This window comes from Pollicipes pollicipes, unplaced genomic scaffold (genome assembly GCF_011947565.3).
Source record: "Pollicipes pollicipes isolate AB1234 unplaced genomic scaffold, Ppol_2.1 Scaffold_4295;HRSCAF=5057_pilon_pilon_pilon, whole genome shotgun sequence".
In the NCBI taxonomy this organism is placed as follows: Eukaryota; Metazoa; Arthropoda; class Thecostraca; order Pollicipedomorpha; family Pollicipedidae; genus Pollicipes; species Pollicipes pollicipes.
In genome coordinates, this window is record NW_023596461.1 from 28,072,028 (window position 1) to 28,092,641 (window position 20,614).

Sequence of the window (20,614 nt, forward strand, 5' to 3'; positions counted from 1 at the left end):
CCAATTTGGATGATTATGTCTTTTTAATGTTCCCATATCACGCTCATCTCTCATCACGGCAGTTTCAACGTCACGTCCTCTTCCTTCTTTGGAAATGAACCTGCTTGGCTCGCTCAGTGAGGCGCCGAGCGGTGAGTCATGAACCGCGGGTCGGCGCTCTTTCCTCCTGTGACGCCCGACTCTCCCGGGGCCCGTCCAGGTGGCCGGGTCAGGGGCTGAAGGCCCGGTGCACCCTAAGGCGAGGCCAGGACCAGCGCCCGGCGCCGGCTATCCGGACGGCGCCAGTCACAGCCTGCCACAGAACCCCCGGCGGCTGGTCAGGGAGCAGACGTCACTGCTCCGCACACTGGGGGCGGAGTCACTGGCTTCAGACTTCACTGCTCCTCACTCAGAGGACAGAGCTACCGGCTTCAGACTTCGCTGTTCCTCACTCAAGGAGCAGAGCTACCGGCTTCGCTGTTCCTCACTCAAGGAGCCGAGCTACCGGCTTCAGACTTCAACGCTCCTCACTCAAGGAGCAGAGCCACCGGCTTCAGACTTCAATGCCCCTCACTAAGGGTAAAAATTAATCGGCTTCGGGCCGGAGGATTTGTCCGAGTCAGCAGCAAGTACGAAAACAGCGTGCTAGGGAATATCAGACCAAGCGTGGAGCTTTGCTGGCAGGCATCGCTACCGAACACCTGTGTAGTACACAGGTCAGCAAGCGAGTCTGGCCATTCAGAAGCTGAGAACCCATCACATTTGGGCTGACACTGAATACGCTCGATTTTGATGTCAGCGTTCATAATTCTGATTACTAGCTGGAGCCATGTGCGCGCATGGTTTCACCATATATCAGTCACGTTCCTTCAGAATCTCGCATGAGCATGCCATTGATCCGGAACAGAACAGCGGGCAGCCAAAATCCGTAGGGACCGTAAGACGCTACTACGAAAGCTCACATTGCTTAATTATGGTTCCTGACTCACGAAAATGATAAAATATAGCGTGTGGAAGTCAAAATATTCATAAGTAACTGAATATACACATTACAGGCAATCCTGATATTTCTGAGCCAATTAGTGATTTGGGCCAAGGAGCGCATCGACTCCCATGGTCATTTTGTGCCACATGGCCTTTGCTTATGGTAGTAGGGCTGCCTAGCGAGGTTGACTATCTTATGCAACATCTCTCAATTAATCGCACTCCTTTGCTTATGGTACCAGACAAACTAGAGAGGGTGGCTATCTTCTGCAACATCTCTTAATTAATCGCGCTGACCCGCTGCAGCACACTTTCACCAGCATCACTTTCCATCATGGGATGCGGCGCCAATGCCCCAGCAGTTACATACATCCATAAACAAATTACGATAATCAAGCTGACGTAGCTGTCGGCATCCAACGTGTGAAATGTTTTAACCACCGGCGTACACAGGCTCCACAGCCGACCGTTCGGCACGGCCGCCAGCCTGGCGGTTCCCTCGGGGCGAAGGGTCGCGCGAGTCAGCGACTCCGGCTGGTAGGCGCGGCCCTCTAATGCCGTCAATCTTGCTCCACTGCTCACAGCGTTTTCGCGCGCTCAGCACAGTCGTAGCGTCGCCCTCGTCAGACACAAACGCACCCTGATGTCCTGATGGGCGGGAGCGAGTTAACCGCCGGTGACCTCGATTTCCGCTGTCGTTACGGCCCTTCATTGGCGGGTGGCGGTGCTGGCGGGTCGTCACACGCGCAGCACCCGCTGGCAGCCAGCCCTCGCTGGCAACACCACCCGCACTTAAGCCGAGCAGCGGTCAGCCTCCGCCACACGGGCGCCGCGTTGTACCTCGCGTGAATGAAAAGGAACCTCGCCCGTTTCTGATAACGCGCTGGAGATATCGGCAAGAAGAAGACGAATGGTGGCGACCGTTTTTAGGTGAATTATGCGGTACGGTGGTGGGTAAGACTGAAGCCAGAAGCTGTAGCGGCATGGCTGAGTTGTGACCATTAAGCTGTCAGATGAAGAAGACGGATGGCGGCCAGGCTTACCGGGAAAGCATTTCTGGTCACACGGCACAGGCGCAGTGAAACGAAGACGATGCGGGTCACGAGCGGTTCCGTCGCACGGCTGACCGAGCATTCCAATGAAATCGGGGCTTCATTACGATACGTCGTAGGACATTTTATGAACCCGCACTTGTTCGCTACCTTTCACGGTCTCCTCCGTCATTTCGTTGGTTTCAAATGCGCCATTCCATTTTGCCAATACACCATTCGCATGGCTTAACTCATGAGAGATACAGGTGGCGACGGACAGCGATAAAAACTGTCAATAGCACATGCGGTAGGTGTCGTGACATCAAATCTGTGTCCATAATCTAAGCACCCCTGTTTTATGTATGAGTCAGTTTGGCAAAAACGGGAGGTCACAGTCCCCACGTGCGACGCAGTGACTTTGACGGACGAAAGTTTGAGCTCCTGCTCTTTTTGTGCCCTCGTGTCCCCTGACACTTCTCCCATCGCGCAGACCCTCCTGAACCTACTTTTTGAGGTTCCAGTGCTTGACGTAGGGGTAGAGGACGAGGGGTGGCGCCCGCTCCTCCACGGCCACCCCCAGCACGGACAGCAGGTTCTTGTGTCGCAGGCCGTAAAACACCAGGCCCTCCTGGAGCAGCATCGACACCTGAGCCGCCGACGCGTGTTCTGAAAACACACACGGCGTCGTGTTACTGCGCCGTCGCTGGGTCACTCCCACAGCTGCTGCCGGGTGCGGGCCGGTCGGGTCCCTCCTCGACCGGCACGGTACCGGCGCCGGGTCCGATTACAGAGGAGGCCGGGAGGAGCCAGAGAGGCCCCGTGGACTTCCTTCAGCATTGTGAGGGATGTAGGGCAGGCTCGCAGCATTCGCACCGTGGTCAGGGAGGACGTGTCGGTACATTCGGAAATGGTGAGCGAGGCCGCGGAATGGACACTCATTTCGTCTCGCTATCAGATGGTCGCTTAAACTGACTGATGAAGAGTACGCGGATATTAGCAGCGATGCGATTTGGTCGACTTGATGGCGATGACTAACCATTGGCATGACATTTCAATAAGATTATGTGACCTCTGAGGTCTTGTCAAGACTCTTGATATTCCGGTCGACACGAACAAATGCATGCATTCGAAGCGTCCGTAATCTACGGCCAGGCGATTAAAGCCCCACTTAGTGACGGACGACTTAATCATACATTAGCGTGACCTAGTCATTATAATGACTGACGTGGAATCTTGTTATCAATAGGCCAGACCATGATTTCAATGCCCGCCATTCGTTGTTGGCACGGTTGTTTGCTTAGTTTAAGTTGGTACGGCGACAAGGTACGTTGGTTTGACGACGTTGTGCGCTAAACCCATGGATGATTAGCTGTGATTACTATGGTTGAAGGAGGTGATTATTGACGTGATGATTGCTGGCCATGTAATTTACATGGTCTACAACACTATATGTGTTCCTGGAGATGTCTCCAAGATGTGTCGGGATTTTGGCGATATCGAGACATCACGTTGTCATAACCGATCAGAGGAGAGCAATGTTGGATTCAGAAGTCATTGGGTATGGAGAGGGCAACTGACCTGTCACATATTTGATGATGAGCCTCTCCTTCTCGCCGGCGTCAGAGTCGGCCATCCAGCCGGTGGCGATCCGGCCGAAAGTGCCCTCCTCCAGCATCGTATCCAGCTCGACGCGTCGCCGGTCCACCATCAGCTCCGAGACGCGCTCGCCCACGTCCCGCACCCTGTGGCCGGAGCTGTGGCCCACGCTCGGCTGGCCAGAGCTCTGGCCAGAGCTGTGGCTCAGGCCCTGGCTCACGCTGTGACTCAGCGTCTGGCCGAAGCCGGCCGCGCCGCCGTGCGAGCCCAGGCTGTGGCTGTGACCTATGGTCTGCCCCAGCGGCGTGGTCACCGTCTTCTGGCTGGTGTACGACGGACAGGTGGGCAGCGGGCGAAGCGACGCATAGTGATGGGACGAGCGGATTGAGTGGCAGGAGTAGGACGGAGTGGGTACTTGCATGTAGTGGTGGGTCGAGTCGTACTCTCCAGACGTGTCACTGGAATGAAAAAAAGTTGAATATTATCTCGGTTCCAAGAACACGCCGTGCTGTAAATGTATATAATGTTTCATGGAGCTTCATAACAAGAGCGATGGCAATGTGTTGGGCCGCCAAGGCATCTCCCTTTATTCCATTGAAAGTAGGACCATTCGACAACTTGAGTAGGTACTGTTAAATGTCAGTCGTCTAATGGCTCGCGTTTCACGCTATAGGCATCAACAATCACCAACATTCTGAGGGCTAACATAGAAATAGTGTTTTCGATGTCACGTCATGTTTGCTCACACAGCTTCAACACATTGCTTTATGGATGCAGGCATGAATTGTGAGAGAGCACCTTCTGACATAGTCAACCTTTGCTACCCTGTGAAGAACAATTACGTGCGCCTTAACATGCAAACCATCGCCGACAGATTTGCTCTCAAGTCACATGGTATTTGGAGATTAATATAAGCGTTTTACTCCGGAATTACGTCGTGCCCCATCGTCTCGGACCTGAAGTCGTAATAAGGTTGGCTGGCATCTAGGTTCAGCCTGCTCTAAGTCGCCGGACCTGGCGATGTCTGGATTTTCAAAAACGGATGTCTGGTATCGATTGAAGTTTCCGCTAATATCTCAGCAAGAATGGAGAATATTTTCAACGCTTGCTGTTACCAGTAATGTTATGCCACCGCCGTGGTATATGAATCGTTTAACTCCTTTGCGCTTTCAGGCAGAACGTCCATTTCCTGTCCACTGGTCTTTTTTCAGGAAGGTGCTGCGTTCCAGCACCACGCTACTTTCAAACAGTAAAGTACAAAATTGCTGGTGTCTGTAGACGTAAGTGGCGGCAATTTCAAACGATGGACGAAAGTAGCAGTGGGGCTGCATTCATTAAATTTACTGTTACGCTAACAAGATGCGCGCGGCGGTGGAAAGTTATTTGAGTTTCTATCTAGCATCGGCATCAGACCATTCAGATAGTGCCACTGCCACCTGCCGTAAACATCCTGCGGCCGCCAAGGCTGTCGGCCCGCGTCCTGATCAGTCGATGGATGGATGCCCCCTGCCAACGTCTACCTACGAGGGTAGGAAACAACGACGCCGCGCCAACGCCATTACTGCCGGTGACATCAGAGGGGACATCATTCAGTCTCTCGCATCACATACTAACGATGGCCGAGAAGCGGACCTCAGCCTCCACCTGTCCCCGGTGCCCGAGTCGCTCCTGACGACCACCGCTTCGCCAGACAACAATGGTGCGGAGAGGAGACGAAGGGCCGACGGGCGATCGCCGCCGAGACTGGGGTGTCCGCTCGGTTGAGCTTCAAAGGCGGCGCGCCGCAGCTACGGCGCGAGGGTGACGGCCGGCGCGGCGCGAGTGTGACGGCTGGCGCGGCGGGCGCGAGGGTGACGGCTGGCGCGGCGCGAGGGTGACGGCCGGCGCGGCGCGAGGGTGACGGCCGGCGCGGCGCGAGGGTGGCGGCCGGCGCGGCGCGAAGGTGACGGCCGCGGGAGGCCGGCCTGAAGAGCCGTCAGCCCGCCGACCCGATGGCCCGGCCGATTGTGTCCGAGATGGATGCTAACGCGGCGATGATGTCTTATCTGGACGGCGCGCCGGGCCGCCCGGCTCTCGCCCCAGCCGTGTTTGGGACCGGGAAACTACGTATCGGGACACGATCAAACTCGGGATTTCAACGAGACATTCTTGCTCAATCTGACGGCGTGGAAGGTGCTTACCTGAGGGCGCGTTTCCTGCGTTTGGCGGCGCTGTTCCTTGAGAGCACCACGGCCAGGATGATCATGATGACCAGTATGACGCCGCACGAGCTGCCGACGGCCATATACAGCACGCCAGAGGAGGGCGTCTCGTCGTCGGCCGGCGGGTCGCCCAGCCGGGTGGGGCCGGCTGCGTCCTCCAACATCACGTCACCGCCGCCGAGCGGCGCTACCGTCGGCGTGACCTCCGCGCGGCAGACGCGCCCGCGGCGAAACACCAGCAGGGTGTTGGTCTTCTTGCGCCGGAGCGGCGGCTGCCTGGGCAGCAGCAGGCTGATCTTGAGCCTCACGTCCGTCTCGGCGGTGACGCCAGGCCGACAGGGCAGGTGCACGGTGAAGAGCTGGTGGTCCTTGGGCACCAACCCGCTGGATGGAATGTTCAGCGACGGGCGGTCCAGCACCGACGGGTTGGCCACTTCCAGTGAAATGTCGTACGCCACCTTAAAAACAAACAAGTGCGGTTTACCAAAACATTGCCTTCCACAGGCACTTGACCAGTCATTTAAGCGTGGAGCATCGGACTAAATCTTCAAACGGCGTGAGTGGCAGTCCTTGATCCCTGCTCTTATCACCCTGCTCCGTCTCATGCTGCCAACTGGTAACATTAGGAACCCCGCCAACCAGCCCGTCGTTCGCATCCCGATAAAGCCCAGTTGAATAAGCAGCTCGTATCTCACAGGCGGGAAGTTCGCGGGAAAGCGTCTGTCTATATGCACCGGCTCGTGTTTCAGATCACTCCAACGGCAGGAGCGGAGCTCGGACTGCCGGGGGTGGAGCAGTCTTGGCTGGGCCCGCTGCCCGGCTGGTGGGCCCTATCCATCACGCCACTAACCCGTTTTAGGAGTGTCTCGGTGGGGTCAGGTGGATGACGCAATCTCCCTGTCGGCCATCGCGCACCCCATGGCGCCGATGGGGAATGATGTGATCGGCACGGATTAAAGCGGTGGGATCGGCCGAAGAACTAGGGGGGGGGGGGGGGGGTCAAGCATTCACGCGCTGGAGACGTTGGGAGACCGCGGTGGAGACAGTGTGCCAAGGAAGATGAAAAATGGTGCAGCTTTGTACACGTTGCACTAAATTCCGATTGGAAATCAGTACAACATGTTAAGTAAATTATTGCTATTACTAACAGCGTATTTCTATCAACACTTATAACCAATATCAGGAAATGATAGCAAAGCAGTCCAAACGCATGATGATATCAAAATTTGCTCACAGCTCAACACCTCATATACGAGTGCTGTTGGCTATTCGAAAACAAGATTATTTAATTCAGCTTCCGGAGTAACAGAGAGGCTCGATGCCACATGAAACAAATCTATCCTGGTCCCGCATGTCGCGACCGGGACCAGAACCACTCGCGGATGTTGTGTCTCAGCACCGCAGCAGAGAGCGTGGACGCTCTTTACAGATGAGCGTCTGCGCGCACCTGCCAAAGGATGTGTCTCTTTCAGGGCGACCAGCGGCAATAATTAAGACGCCCGTCCAGACCTGTCCGGCGCACGAACACACGCACTCGAGTGTAATGGGCACGGCAGGTGACCCGCTTCGTTGACAGGGGCCAATGGGTAAAAAAAGAGAAGTGTCGTCCAAGATTAAGCTCAGAGGGATGGCCTCGCGAGCCTCGGTGTGCAATCGCCATCCTCGAGGGACCGCGTGGGTGGGAGGGTCCACATCGGCCTGGTGGAACAGCCGTCACCAGCCGGCGACAATGCAGCGACGCGCCATTTCTCGAGCTTGAAACCGGAGACGGATTCGAGCGCACCCAGACCGGACGCAATGGAAAGCCCACACAATGGTGCATCTGGCCTCGGATTGGGCGGGCTCAGGGCGATGTAATGTCTCAGGCCGGTGATGGCGCCACCCGCAGGGGCCCGGCGCCGTCGCGATGCGTTTCAAACGCGTTCCGTTTTCGCCACCAACGCCCGGTCATTTCTGTGAGATTCTGGGCGATTGAGCGAGATTCCGAGCGAGTCGCGGAGGTCAATCGATGATGGCGTGCGATCGCTTAGATGCTTCGGAACGAGGCCAATTTGTGATGTTCTGTCGGCGTAAAGGCCCGCCGCTCGCTGGCCTTTGAACGTCGCCCTCGCTGGATCGGACAGACGGCACCGACTGCCGCCGCTGATACGGGTCCCTTAGTCGCTTTGGAATCCTGGAAAGAGGTCTAACCGCTCTTTCTGAAACTTGGTGCTCCAGACCGCGTGTTTGCACAGCAAACATCCCAACATGGGCTGTGTGGGCTTAGTGCACGCAATGAAGTTAAGAGCAGCGTGGGATGGCTGCAGTGACCAGCAACGTAATGGCTGCGTTGGGAAGTGTACAGATTGCATCCGACCGGTTTGCTGAACTGTTTCATTGGCAACAATCATTGTTGTAGGTCATTTTATTAAATCGCTTGCTGGGGTTAAGCTTAACAACGCAGTTTGACGCTCAAGCAGTGAAGTATTTGAAATAAACTAAGCGCAGTGTATGTGCATCACACAAGCACACGGAGGTGTGCAAAATCGCCCGTCACTTGCACCGAGGCCTGCAGCATGCGCTCGCACCGGCCCCAACATCAGAGCTTCGCGTCACTTGACTGACGTTATGTGCTATCTGTCTTAACATGAGTTGCCCGTTACTGCTCTTACTGCCGTTGCCAACGGTCAGCACAGGGCGCACGCACCGAAGCGTGCTCGCATGTCTCCCGTGCTGCGCCCTCAAGCCGCAGAATGCTCTGTTGGGGCGTTACTCGCGTCCCTTACAAAGGGATACCACGTTTTTATCGTCCACCCGCAGCGTTCAGAATTTGTGTGTAAAACAGCACATTTCCGCACGGAAATATTCGGGCCGCAAGGTCAGACCGCCCCGCAGTGTGCGAGGGGTGGACTGGAGCTATCAGAGACCAATTGACTGGGCGTGATAAATAACCCGTGGTTAATCGAACCCAGGAGCCCGGGGCGTAGCCGGGCGTCAGTAGGTGGGCAGGTCCGAAGCGTGCGCCGTCAAAACAGTACGGGGCCAGTCATATATTTCAACTCTCGTCGGGCTTTTTGCGTGGCCGTTCCCTGAACGCCAGGCTTCCGCAATCGCGACATCATTAGTCCTGCTTTGTGGTTTTATGGCCGGATTGTGTGCGTTGCCGGTGTCAGCAACGTGAGTAATGATTGACCGTGCAGCGCACCGCCAATATAGCATGACTAATTGGCAGGGACAGTTCGTGAAATCACTACGCAGACAGGCAAAAATATGCGCGTTTGGTTCGGGCCGCCAGACCCGACAACTGACGATCGATGGGATCGAAAAATAATGGCGAATTTTAAGGGAGTGTACCCATGAGGCGAGCGTGCGCATTCTTCCCCGTCCGGGTTTCGCACGCATGTGTCTTGACAAATCACCAGTGACAGCTCGCGACAATTCAGCTGTCACTTCCAACAGAGCCGGTCGTCGTCCGGCAGCCGCGCGTACGTACCGCCTTCCTGCTAGTGCTTTCCCAGTTGAAGTGCAGGTCGGATATGTTTGGCGGCACGACCACTGTGAAGTTCATGGCGTATTCGTTGATGACGCCTTCCTGCACGTAGAATATTTCTGTGGCCAGACCTGGAACATAGGGAAAACATCACATGGTGATGAGTGTATCATGGATTTCGACGGTTTGACGTAATTTCGGCAATTAGATAACGTATGATGACATCGATTAACCATTTTCGTTCAGGCAGTGGATGTTTCTCATCAAATATTGAGAAGTACGGAGTCGATGTTGGGTCAGAGCCAACATGCTGACGAACATGAACCGACTCACTGGGTAGTTCCAGTAAAACTCCATGTAAAAGTAATGAGAAAAGAGTGCTCAAAATTGACCTAGTGTTTTCTGGTTAACAGAAATCAGGTACGTCATGTATCCAAACAAAAATAATCCCGAAAAACTACCCTACGCCAAACCATCAAATCGGATAAGCGATATCACATCAGCGATATGATAACTCACACCTTCAGAGCATCACACAGTCCTGGCCATTAGAGCACAGCATAGCTTCGGCCCGCTTAGCGCAAAGTCGCTGCGCTGGCCGATCAAAGCAGGCATTTGATTCTATGGCGCGGCACGTCCGCCTTATTGCGTGACAAACGCGGCGCATTGCAGCAGACGGCTCCGCCAATGGCCTGTCCTCGGCTGGCCATCACCGTACGATTGGCCTGGCGCCGTTCATCCCGGCACGGATAACTCGCAGCGGACGCGTGCCAGTTTGTCGCCATTTGCATGCTTTGTATGGTCCATAATCGACGGGGGCGGGGGGGACACGGGGACGGCAGACATCGAAGGAGACCTGTGTCAACGGCGGCCGCCGGCCCGAACTAAGTCAATTATGCCAGCGTGTGGCAGGCTCGTTTCCGCGTTTGGTGGGCGCGCCCGCCCACGCGGCCGTCTTTAATTACCACATCCGCCGGCGGGGCCACCGCGACCGTGCTGCCGTCGCCAAATCGGAGTGATAATCGATGACCCGGGCGGCCGTTCGGCATTAACGCCCCCCCCCCCCCCCTCATGACCCTTCTGGCGTATTTCAATCAGCGGCAATGCGTTACATTGGGGCGACGACCGCTCGCTGAGCCGGAATGTGTTCAGTTTTTTTGTGCGTTCCCGGCGTAAATTTTCCGGCTTTCCCCTCTCCTGACAGCGATTGGTTCAGGGTCAAGCGGACCCAGCGCAAATTCGACGCAGACGGAGTACCTCGCGGGCATCAGTGCGGGCGGAGGGAGGGAACCATCGATCGCGACAGCGGCGATCCGTACGCGTCGAACCAGGCGCCGGCGAGGCTCGGCTGGCGTCACGTGCACTATTGCATCCGACGCCTCCCTCAGACAAGACAATAGGGCGAGTAACGGCCGGCGTCGTCGGCCACCGGGCGATGAAACCGGAGCCTGGCGGCCGCTGCGGTCACGTTCAAGCCGGCGGGCCCGCCTCCGGAGCCGGTCGGCGCCGCGGCGGCTCCGCGCCGGCCCGGCCCGGCTCGGCAGCCTGTTGTGACGGTCGCCCGGGCCAGCCGCCTCGCAGCGCTAAGCTGGCCCGTGATGAAGACATCCTCGTCCAGGACATCACACATGTCAGATTAACAGGAAAGGTGCTTAGGGCTGCACCCGTCAGGGCGTAGCTGCGGCTCAAGAGCGCCCTGAGCGAGCGCTGAGCTGGCGACTAGCTGAGGTGAGATGACGGGCTTACCGGGGTGGAGCGGATCGGTGCGATCGGATGTCGGCGCGCTCAGTCTGATGCGGTCTGCCGACGGACGGAGCATGGACGGATTCGTCCGTCTGGCACTGGCACGGCACGCTGGTGTAACAGCACGCAATTGGAGGCAAGTGTGCATATTCGACTGACAGAAACACTGCTTTTCTTTACTTTGCGTGTTGTCTGCCCACACTAACGTGCTGACGCCGATGACCCGGCAGTTTGGCCGTGTGCCCTCGCTGTAGTCAGGCAAGCCCTCCGCCACTTGATAGCCTGCATTGTTCATCGGGCGCCAGCAGCAGCGCCGCCCAGTTCGGTACAAACGGCCCAGTTTTTCTTAAGCGGGCACCGCCCGGCCACGGACAGGCCGTCAGAGCTGAGCGTCGTCATCGCTGATGGCGCATGCCACCAGCCCAGGCCGGGCACAGGGGTGGTGACGGCAGCCGCGAGCAGGGCGCCACCCCGTCAGCGCCAGCCGAGCCCACCCCGTGACAGCGAGCTCCACCCTGCGACCTTGCTGCCGCCGCGTTTTTGCGGGACATGCACGCTGTACGCAGGTTTCACTTCCACGGAGCGTTTTTTGCCGGCGCCGTCAGGTATGTCACCACCACGAGCACGTGGCCCTCGTGGCGCTTTGATCCACACGTGCGCCGGCGGCGGTCGGGTGCCACGTGTCGGGCGGCGGTGCCCCGCCGTCCCCATCTTTACTGGGAGTGGCGGCCGAGCGCGACAGATTCCGACCAGCCCACCCCGCTGTTAAAACAATCCTTCAGCGACGCAGCCCAGTGGCGACATACCATGATGAAGCTCGGCGAAAAAGGCGCCCGAGCGGCAGTGGCGTGTCAGAATACCGATCAATCGGAGTGGGCGTGGGCCGCCGCCACAAAAGGCGGCCGGGCGGCGGGGTGCGACCGTCGGACGCACCTGTTGCGCCAGAACACTCCGCACGCAAGGCAGCGACCCGCTGCCCGAGCGCCACGGTGCTACACCGCTGTATGGGGCAGCGACCGGAGCGTGGAGGACGGCCCCGGCCATGAGCCGTTTAATATTTCCGAGTGGTATCCAGCGCTGACACATAAAACCTAAGTGAAACGTATCCAAGAGGCCAGCGCGCCCCACCTGGTAACAAGACGTATGCCAACGCTTCGCCGATCCGTTACAAATACACGGCTCGGTATGACACGGACGCTTTGTCCGAGGAGCGGGGGTGAGCCGCCCCCGCGGCGGCCACAAAGCGGCCCGCAGCTCGCGGAAGGGCGCCGTAAATAACCGTGCCGCCGGAGGATAAAGGTGTTAAAGTGTAGGATGCCACGCCACCAGACGGACACGTCGCGAGGCGCCGGGTAAGTGATGCGGCGGCACGCTAACGACATACCGCAGCTGGCGCGAGCCATTTGGCACGCATAGCCGCCGCGGCCCGGAGGAAGTCCGCACCAGACCCGTGAGGGACGGCCGGCGGGGCACCGCACCGGCACCCTCAGGGGAAGAGGAGCGGGCACGGCAGAGGGAAGCTCCGGACCCCCGCCGTGCAGATCCGAGCGCGTGGCGTAGTGTTTCGAGACACTCATCTGTTGAACAGTTTAGGGAAGATTTCTCGCCACCAGAGGACAGACAGTGTTGGAATAATTTTGAGTGGAGCTCGCATAGAAACTTTTCACACAAAAATCCACAAAAATCAGGTACTTAGTGAGACATGGGAATTACGTCCGTACTATGTCAGCAGCCCCAGTATTTTGATAAGAAGTGGTCAAATTTGGCGTCCCTGAAAATCCAGAAAAAAATGAGGGACGTATACAGAAATTTTTGACGGCGACCGATCAACTCACATAAAAGCAACCGTTTCTCCGAATGATGACGGCGTATCGTGATTTCCACAGACCGCCTACACACAAGCACAAAGGAGCTAAACGTCCGACAAAAAACTAGCGCCGATCACCCGCGCAAGAAAAAGCAACGGGCAAGCGACGTTTAACATCTCATGATCACCGCATTGTTCTTGCCAGCTGTTAACATGCGCGTGACACCGCCTGGACGGCCCGCTGTACACACACCAGCGGCTTTGTGGCGCCGCTGTCCCAACAGTGGGCCGGTGCCTCCGCGGCGCCCATGTGCGGCCGGAGCCCGTCTCCGGCGCTGTCGGGACGCGTCACACGCAGCCGCTGGCCGACGCCGCGGTGCGGTTGCGCCCACCGCAAAACGGCCACAGCCCGCCGAACGCCGCGTTGACTTACTTTCGGTACTGCTTCGTGGCGACGGTGGCCAACCCGACGCGCTGCGCGAAACGCAGCGCCCCGCTGGTCCGGGCTGGACTGCACCGGGCCGGGTCCGGTTGGGGCGTAATTGTGCGATCGTATTTTCCGGGCGGTTATTGATGTTTTCCGCCGCTTCTGGTGCCGTCGCAATCATTTCCACCATCGCGGCGGCAGGATGCGCGCCTTGCGGAGACCGTCGAAGGGAGGCAAGATGAATGGTCCGCTACCCGCACCGCCACGTCGTCGTTTTTATTCTGTGTCAGACGTAGTGAAAATGGGAATTTTCTCATTTATTTGGACAGGTAGGTATGCGGAAGTCGCCGAGAGCGCCATATTTCTGGCAGCCAATGCATGAGCTTAACTTCGTGATAATCCAAATGCTAGATCAAACCGAGTGTTTGATGAGCGACGTTTGGGAAACCTGTGTCGATGCAAACTGCCATGTAACAAAGTGCAAGACGCCCTTAGATTTCTTGAACTAACTGCTCGATAAGCAACGTTAGAGAAGCTTTGGAAAATCGCGCCGTGTGGGCTGTTATGCACAAAGTGTCAAGTGCCCTGAAAGCTCCTTTCAACCCAGTGAAAGTCTGCCAAGTGACTTATTCAGCTGTCCGGTCACGTAGGCAAGCGAGTTAGCCCCACAGTGCAAAGGCTCATCAACCGCAGCGCATACTCACCGCAAAATTAACATCTAAACGTCTGCACCTATAAACACGGTATTACCGCGAGTTGCCTGCAGAGCATCGGCTGACAGTTGAGCTTCTGCATGCTTGGTCTGTATTGCATCGCAGTTCGTGCAAATGCATGCATGCAGCAGCAAACATTGAGACGCTGGTTTGAAAAGCGTAGCGAGTGAACACAGTTCAGTGCCACCCATGCGTGCAGCTTCGAGACGGCCCTGGTTCCGGTCCGGTCCGTGCATGAAACCTGCCGCTGACATAGCGCCAGAGCTCCGAAACCCCGTGAGACATATATAAACATCAATAAGGCATTCAACAACTCGATTGCAACAGCACGGTGTCGCTGATGTAAGACAGTTCATCCTCTTTCAAACTGCCTGCTCACCTTATAAGAATTTAGCGGGCGTTTCATTCAGATCGTCGCACGCGGAGGCGGACGTACCCCAGCTGCACAAACACGTGCGCCTCCTCGGGTTTCGAGTACACGTGGCCAACAAGGCCGGTCCCCACGTGCGCACCGTACCTTTCAATCGGGCCAGCAATTACAGGCGTATGAGCGGTGATGTATGGTCCAGCGTGGCAGCCGCCGCCGCAGTAATAGATGGACGCGATTTCTTTGCGGGGAAGTGGAGTGCGAACAGGTCTGTTCATTCATCAAATCAGGGCGCGCCGACGTGCCAGAAAGTCCGCTGAAGAATCGCCCCACACGAGCCCACCCACCACTTCCTGAATCGACTGCATCAGCACCTGTAAGGTGCTGATGCGGGTGATGGTGCACCTGTATGATGCTGATGCCGGAAGCGTCTGTCGCATGTGACGACATCTGCATTGTCAGCTCCAGCCAGCGGTGCTCAGCACGGATGCCACGCGCCGGGCTGCGCCATCGCAGGGTCGTCTTTCGAGGGAGGGCACGGGACCAGCGGAGCAGACCTCTCGCTTGCCTCAGAGCGGCCTAAGCCCGATATCAGCCTCAACGCAGCGTGGCGCGTCGGGTCCGACCACGCCCATCCCACTCGTTCTGCGTGCGTGTTGTCATCACACGGCGGGCGCCACGAATCGCCTGAGCGTAACCGGCCCCGACGTGCCGAGCGCAATACGTGAGCCGCGGGACCACGGTCCGCTGGGTCCGCTCACTGCTGGACCACAGCCGGACCGTTGCACCACCGCCGCCGGGTCCGCGCGGCCCGCAGTGGTCCGCACGCTCGCTGCAGACTCGTTTCGGATCGAACGCGACCACCCAGCCCTGTTCGCTTCGCCGAGAACCGGTTTATGCGTGGCGCGGTTACGGCCAGGAGCCCCTCCATCTGTCCAGCAGGCCGCAGGTGAGGCGGCGCTGCGGCACCTGTGCTGTCGGACCGGCCGCTGCCGGTGTGCCGGCGGCGGCGGCGGCGGCCAACCCCGGCCGTCACGCTGGGATTATTCACGACTGCGCCAACCGGAAACGGGCGGGCCGCTCGGACAGGGCGCGTGTCCGGCCGGGCCGGTGCCCCGGGCACAGCGCGTGTCCGGAGCGGGCAGGGCAGGTGGGCTGGATAGGGAGCGTGTCCGGCCAGGCCAGCGCCGCGGACAGGGCGCATGTCCAGCCGGGCAGGGCAAGTGTTGAAAACCGCCAGGCACAGGTGGACCCGTGTGGCGGCGAACAACGGGACTTGCGCTGATTCTATGGGCATTGTGGAAACAAGCCCGTTCATTTGGCGCTGAATTAACGGTGCAAGCGGCGGGCGGACCTTCCGTTTGTCGGTCACTATACAAGGACCGGGAAAAACGCCAGGTCATTGAATTGAACATTTGGGAGGTAGTATCAGGCTTCGTTTACCCTAGTCTGTACATACGGAAAGATCCAGTTTGCCTCCTCTGCAGGCCTGCACAGGAGGAATCAATCCCGTTTTAACATTGCGCTTTTCAGGATGCAACATCAGAACGTTACAGCACTCGGGAGATTTTCATCCTAACCCTGACATGCACCGTCCTATGCCAAACATTAAAGACGCGATCTGAAGGCGAGTCCTCAGCCGCGTTCCTCCGCCCGCACGGCATGGCTAGGACTTAAAGCGGCCCCGTGAACTAAACCCGGACAGCCAGCCAGTCAGTGGATCAGCTGACAGCCCGCTTCCTTCCGGTGATGTCAGCTCAATGAATCTCGGGAGCCGCCCCAGCGTCCGCCGTGCCGCCCCGTCGGCCGCGTCCGCGCCGCCTGAGGTACCGACAGCCGCCGCGCGAGGCACCGCACGCCGCACCGCGCGCCGCTGGGAGCCGCGCTGCGAACGCGTCGCTCTCGCTGTCCGTTTTTACCGCTGCCGGCCTCACATCTGACGAAAATTCGCACCGGTGGCCGTTCCTTGTTATTTCTGACCCCTGCGGAGTCGGCGCCGCGAACAGAGCCATCTGGTGAGCGGCAGGCGGAAACGGTCCGGACAGGCTCAGGCGACGGCACAGGCCCGGGTGGACGGGACAGGCTGACCAGGGCGCCGTCAAACCGGACAGGTAGACTGGACAGAAGCGGGCAGTCAGGACAGTGATGGCAGACAGGATTCGATGACACGGCAGTAGCGGACACGGAACGCCAGGACACAACAAGCGAGGAGCCCAGACCAGCCCTAGGCGGATCGGACAGGCGCTGGAGACGACAGCCGGCGAAAACCGCCGTAGGCAAACTGGACAGGCGAAGGCGGACATGACAGACGCGAGCAGAGGGGACAGCGGTAGGGGGCAAGAATAGCGTACACGGACAAGAAAGGAAAGAGCACACGCGACAGATGCACGCAGCCACGACAGGCGTAGAAGACAGACGAAAGTGGAAAGGGTTGAGGCAGGCCGAGAACAGGCTAACCCACTACGCAGACGGTTTGACAGCAAATGGAACCAAAGGGCGTAGGGTTGGGAAAGGGGTGAGAGCCGGCTGCTGGCGCACTGGCGCCGCCTGGCTCTGAACGACTTGAATGCGATGCCGTCCGGCTGCCTGACACGCGTCTGCGCCGCGCGCGGCAGACGCGGGCGGCTCGCGTGACGACTTTGACAGGACACCGGCCTCTGGAGAAACCCGACTCCGACACGGCACGCTCCTGCATAAGGGCTGCACCCGGCCGGCGGCCGCATCGATTTCAGAATAGTAGACGTTGCGTTGGGTAATGGGTATCAGGAACAGACAAGAGGGTCTGCAGCGCCTTGGTTATGATGTTCCGGTACCAACTACACAAGGCGGATACAGAACTCGGCCAGGGGAGAGGGACCTAGGCCAGCTTTGGAGTCCACGGCTCAAAGGCGTCCTTATTTTCACTTCACTTCACATCGAAGGAGCGTTTTAAGTGATGCGCCCTGTCACGAAACTTGTCTAAATTTTCACTGATTTTCAGTCATGTGCTGCTTAGTTTTCCTGCTTTATCCGTTAAAAGGCCGCGCAACCTGGCCATGGCTCTGCTCCCTCCTGCACCCGTACTTGCAGTTACACTGTCATGCTACGGTATAAGCACGTGTCAATACTGGTATCGGCCAGTAAAAAACAAATTGTGTAACGCGCGCAGGTGATGCGTGCGTCACGGCTACATTCATAATCACAAGTGACAGTGCAATTTAGGTATTTTTGAACAACCCTAATGTATTACGAACGAGTATCAATCGCAGTCAAAGATGCATTGTTCTCTTGACCCAGCGAGGTGTGCAGGTCAAATAGACAAAACAACCATTCGGCCCATGACATCTTGTTCGCTTTTGTTGAAGTGGTAAGAGGAGCTTTATCCACATTGATAGCATCATTTTCGCTGCTGGCATTATGCTACACGATAATTTTATCTGTATGATCATCGCCGTATTTTAATCAAATAACGTTGACATCGCACAACAATTCGTGGATAAAACTTGCAACGCTTACTAAATTTGGATCACTCACAAAAGACCGCATTATGTCCTGGAATTTACGACTGGTGGCTTCCAATGGCACCGGCATTGAAAGTTACCATCAAGGGCAATTTTCAGACACCAATAACTCAAAATTTTATCTTTAAGGTACATTTGCATTATACTACAGCGGCAGTAATTTACGTATTGCGGTACAATTGGGCCTGAAGTTAACGGAACTGAGTAAACATGCTTTTCCTGCAGGTCGCATGCTTAAAAAAGCCGTGTTCCCATACTTCACCTCAACCTACTAATTACACCGCAAGGAAGAACATTGTACCATGAAAAAATGTCTTTCAATTGTTTTAAGCGTCTTGCTATCGAGTTGCATGATGTGTCACAAATGTGCTTTTAGCCTCATGGGCTCGCACAGTGGTGCGTATAGCTGGAATTTTGACCAACGCAGTCTGAACGATCCAGATAGAGACGGTCTAAAATTTATGCCGTTCCATGCAAAAGTCGCAAGATGCGCCTGGAATGTATCGTTATGGCAGAGCGAGCAGCTCAGGAAAGAATGCAAAACGTCTATCTTTCAACAATCGTGTGCAATTAGCTATGATTTGCACGTGCACAACAAAAATTGCATGGGTTTGGAACGGGAGTAATACATATTTATAACGAACCTCCTGTTTGACTTGAGGCGCTGTGACTGCAATACACCCCAGGTATGTAGGCTGGCATGGCGGACATGCCCCGAGATTGACAAAATACAGCGTTTTCCTTACCTATCAGAGCGCGCGTTTCCGACTTGGAGACCCACAGATTGACGCTGGCCCGGCATCCCGTCAGGAGCACGAGCAGCGCGCACACCGCCAGCGGACGCATCGCGCCACCGTCCGCCTGCTCCAGGATGGTCCACTGAGGCCGCTCCTCGCTCAACAGCGCATCACTGCCGGCAACCAGAGCCGCGCGCCATACGGTCCGACACCCCAGCGACCGACCGACGCACCGCACGCACCCCGACTCCTCCGCTGCGAGCGCCACACTGGCCGTCACTGACGCCGCCGCCGCGGAGCTCGCGCCGCCAGCCGCCGCCAGACGGCGCCACTGACGCTCCAGGAGGGCCCCCGCGGCGGCGGAGCCGGGGAGCGGCGCGGAGGAGGGAGGAGCGCACCAAGTGGCGCGAGAAACGCGAATCGAGCAGGGGAAGAGGCACACCTCCACCCCCTCCCCTTCATACCCCGCTGGCGTTGGAGTTACGTCCCCTCCTCCGGCCTCACATCGGGGAGGGGGAACTTTCGTGACAGCGCGTGAAAGAGAAGAGGTGTCGTTCTTGCGGGCGCACAGCGCCTTCGATGGACTGTGTAACGATGATTGTTCATCATGAGGAAAAACACATTTTTCGTCGACATATCACTCGCATTTGTGGGGAAAGCACGGGGCGAAATTAGATGATGTTATGCAACCACGTCCACGCGTTTAATGCAGTGGCTTGCAAGAAAAGAATGAGATGGAAATGGTTAAAGAAGGCATCCCAGAGTCTTTTGATAAATGGAAACAGGCAGCCTTACACGCAGTTCGAGCTGACCCATTAAGATATGTAAGGCTAACAGTAATTCGCTTTACTAAACCCGAAGGGCAAATGTGTCGCGGAGAGCGCCATCAGCCTGCCTCGGAATGTATCGGTTAGGTGTGTTCAGATGTCACACCACCCAGTAACGGGAATGCTTCACATGTGAAGATATTAAACCGAGCATCAGACGTGATGAAACAAGCTCACTGATAGCTTTTGGTATATTTTTTAGGCGGAAAAACTGCTCCAGACAGCACAATTCTGTGTTAGTAAATCTACTCTTCAATGCGTTATGGTTTCAGCCCGTCATCGTACCTTGCACAACATTGATTGAGTGCCAATTGGCGGCCGTTATATTTGGAAACGGTGCTCACAAACGCCAGAAGTGAGCGCCTCGATAAGGATATTTTTCTTGACCTTGAACGCCGCATGACCCATGGAATAATGGCAGGATTTGAATGATGTTACTGTGATGTCAAGAATGTCAAGGTGACTTTGAAATACTCTTCCCAATACACCTCAACCCATTTACGAGTGCGTGTAGGTCAGAAACTAGACGGGCTTTGATCAGAAGGGCAGGATTGTGAACGGCACCGACAGGTCTTCAAGATGGCAGTTTCAGTCCAAAACCCCACATAAATGCGGAACACTCCCTTTAATGTTGGTGTGGTGTTCAGCGAAGGACGTTTTCATTGTTGGTGGTTGAGGTCGCGGGCATATGGTTTCAAAGAATCACGGCTAACACATCAAGACGGTTACAAACAATGGGCAACGCAATCATTTATAAGAAAATACCGATGGAAATGCAGACCCAAAGACTGTAAGCTTGATGTGGCGTTAATGTTACCGGAGCGCGGCACTGAAGCGACGCAGAGCTCTGGGTAAGCCACAGGCCCACTGAAGCGCCACCCGATCCAGGACAGGGCTAATTCGAAATCTCCGCTATCACGACACATCTGCGGCCCGGCTCGCCCTGCTGAGAAATGATCCGCGGACGATGCTGTCTGGCGGGCGCATTCATCTCGGCTGCTATCTTCATCTGGACAGGGGCGTTGTCTTGATTGTGCTGGTGAGAACGAGAGAAGCGGTCCGGAGAAAGCTCTCTCCCGGTCACTTGCCGTCCCGAGTCAGACAAGCCCAGACGGAGGTGGCCCTCAGCGAGACGAAACTGAGCTGGGCCGTGTGAGGTCGAGGCAAACTGAGCTGGGTTCATCTAGGGCGTTGATGCATTTCAGCTTTGGTGGGGGTTCCAGCCCACGCTGA

The 20,614-nt window shown here is 56.7% G+C and overlaps 1 protein-coding gene across 1 annotated transcript in view; it reads right to left on the reverse strand.

Annotated features, from left to right (window-relative positions):
- The window catches only part of LOC119096542 (tyrosine-protein kinase Dnt), a 32,307-nt gene extending 13,493 nt beyond the window's left edge, over positions 1 to 18,814 (reverse strand). Inside the window, exons 1-5 of the mRNA XM_037219449.1 lie at positions 18,564 to 18,814; positions 9,264 to 9,391; positions 5,771 to 6,249; positions 3,573 to 4,048; positions 2,501 to 2,660 (exon numbers count right to left, since the gene is read on the reverse strand). Coding sequence (XP_037075344.1) covers positions 2,501 to 2,660; positions 3,573 to 4,048; positions 5,771 to 6,249; positions 9,264 to 9,391; positions 18,564 to 18,663 — 1,343 coding nt within the window. The 5' untranslated portion in view covers positions 18,664 to 18,814. The remainder of the gene's footprint in view (positions 1 to 2,500; positions 2,661 to 3,572; positions 4,049 to 5,770; positions 6,250 to 9,263; positions 9,392 to 18,563) is intronic.
- Between the last annotated feature and the right edge of the window lie 1,800 nt (positions 18,815 to 20,614).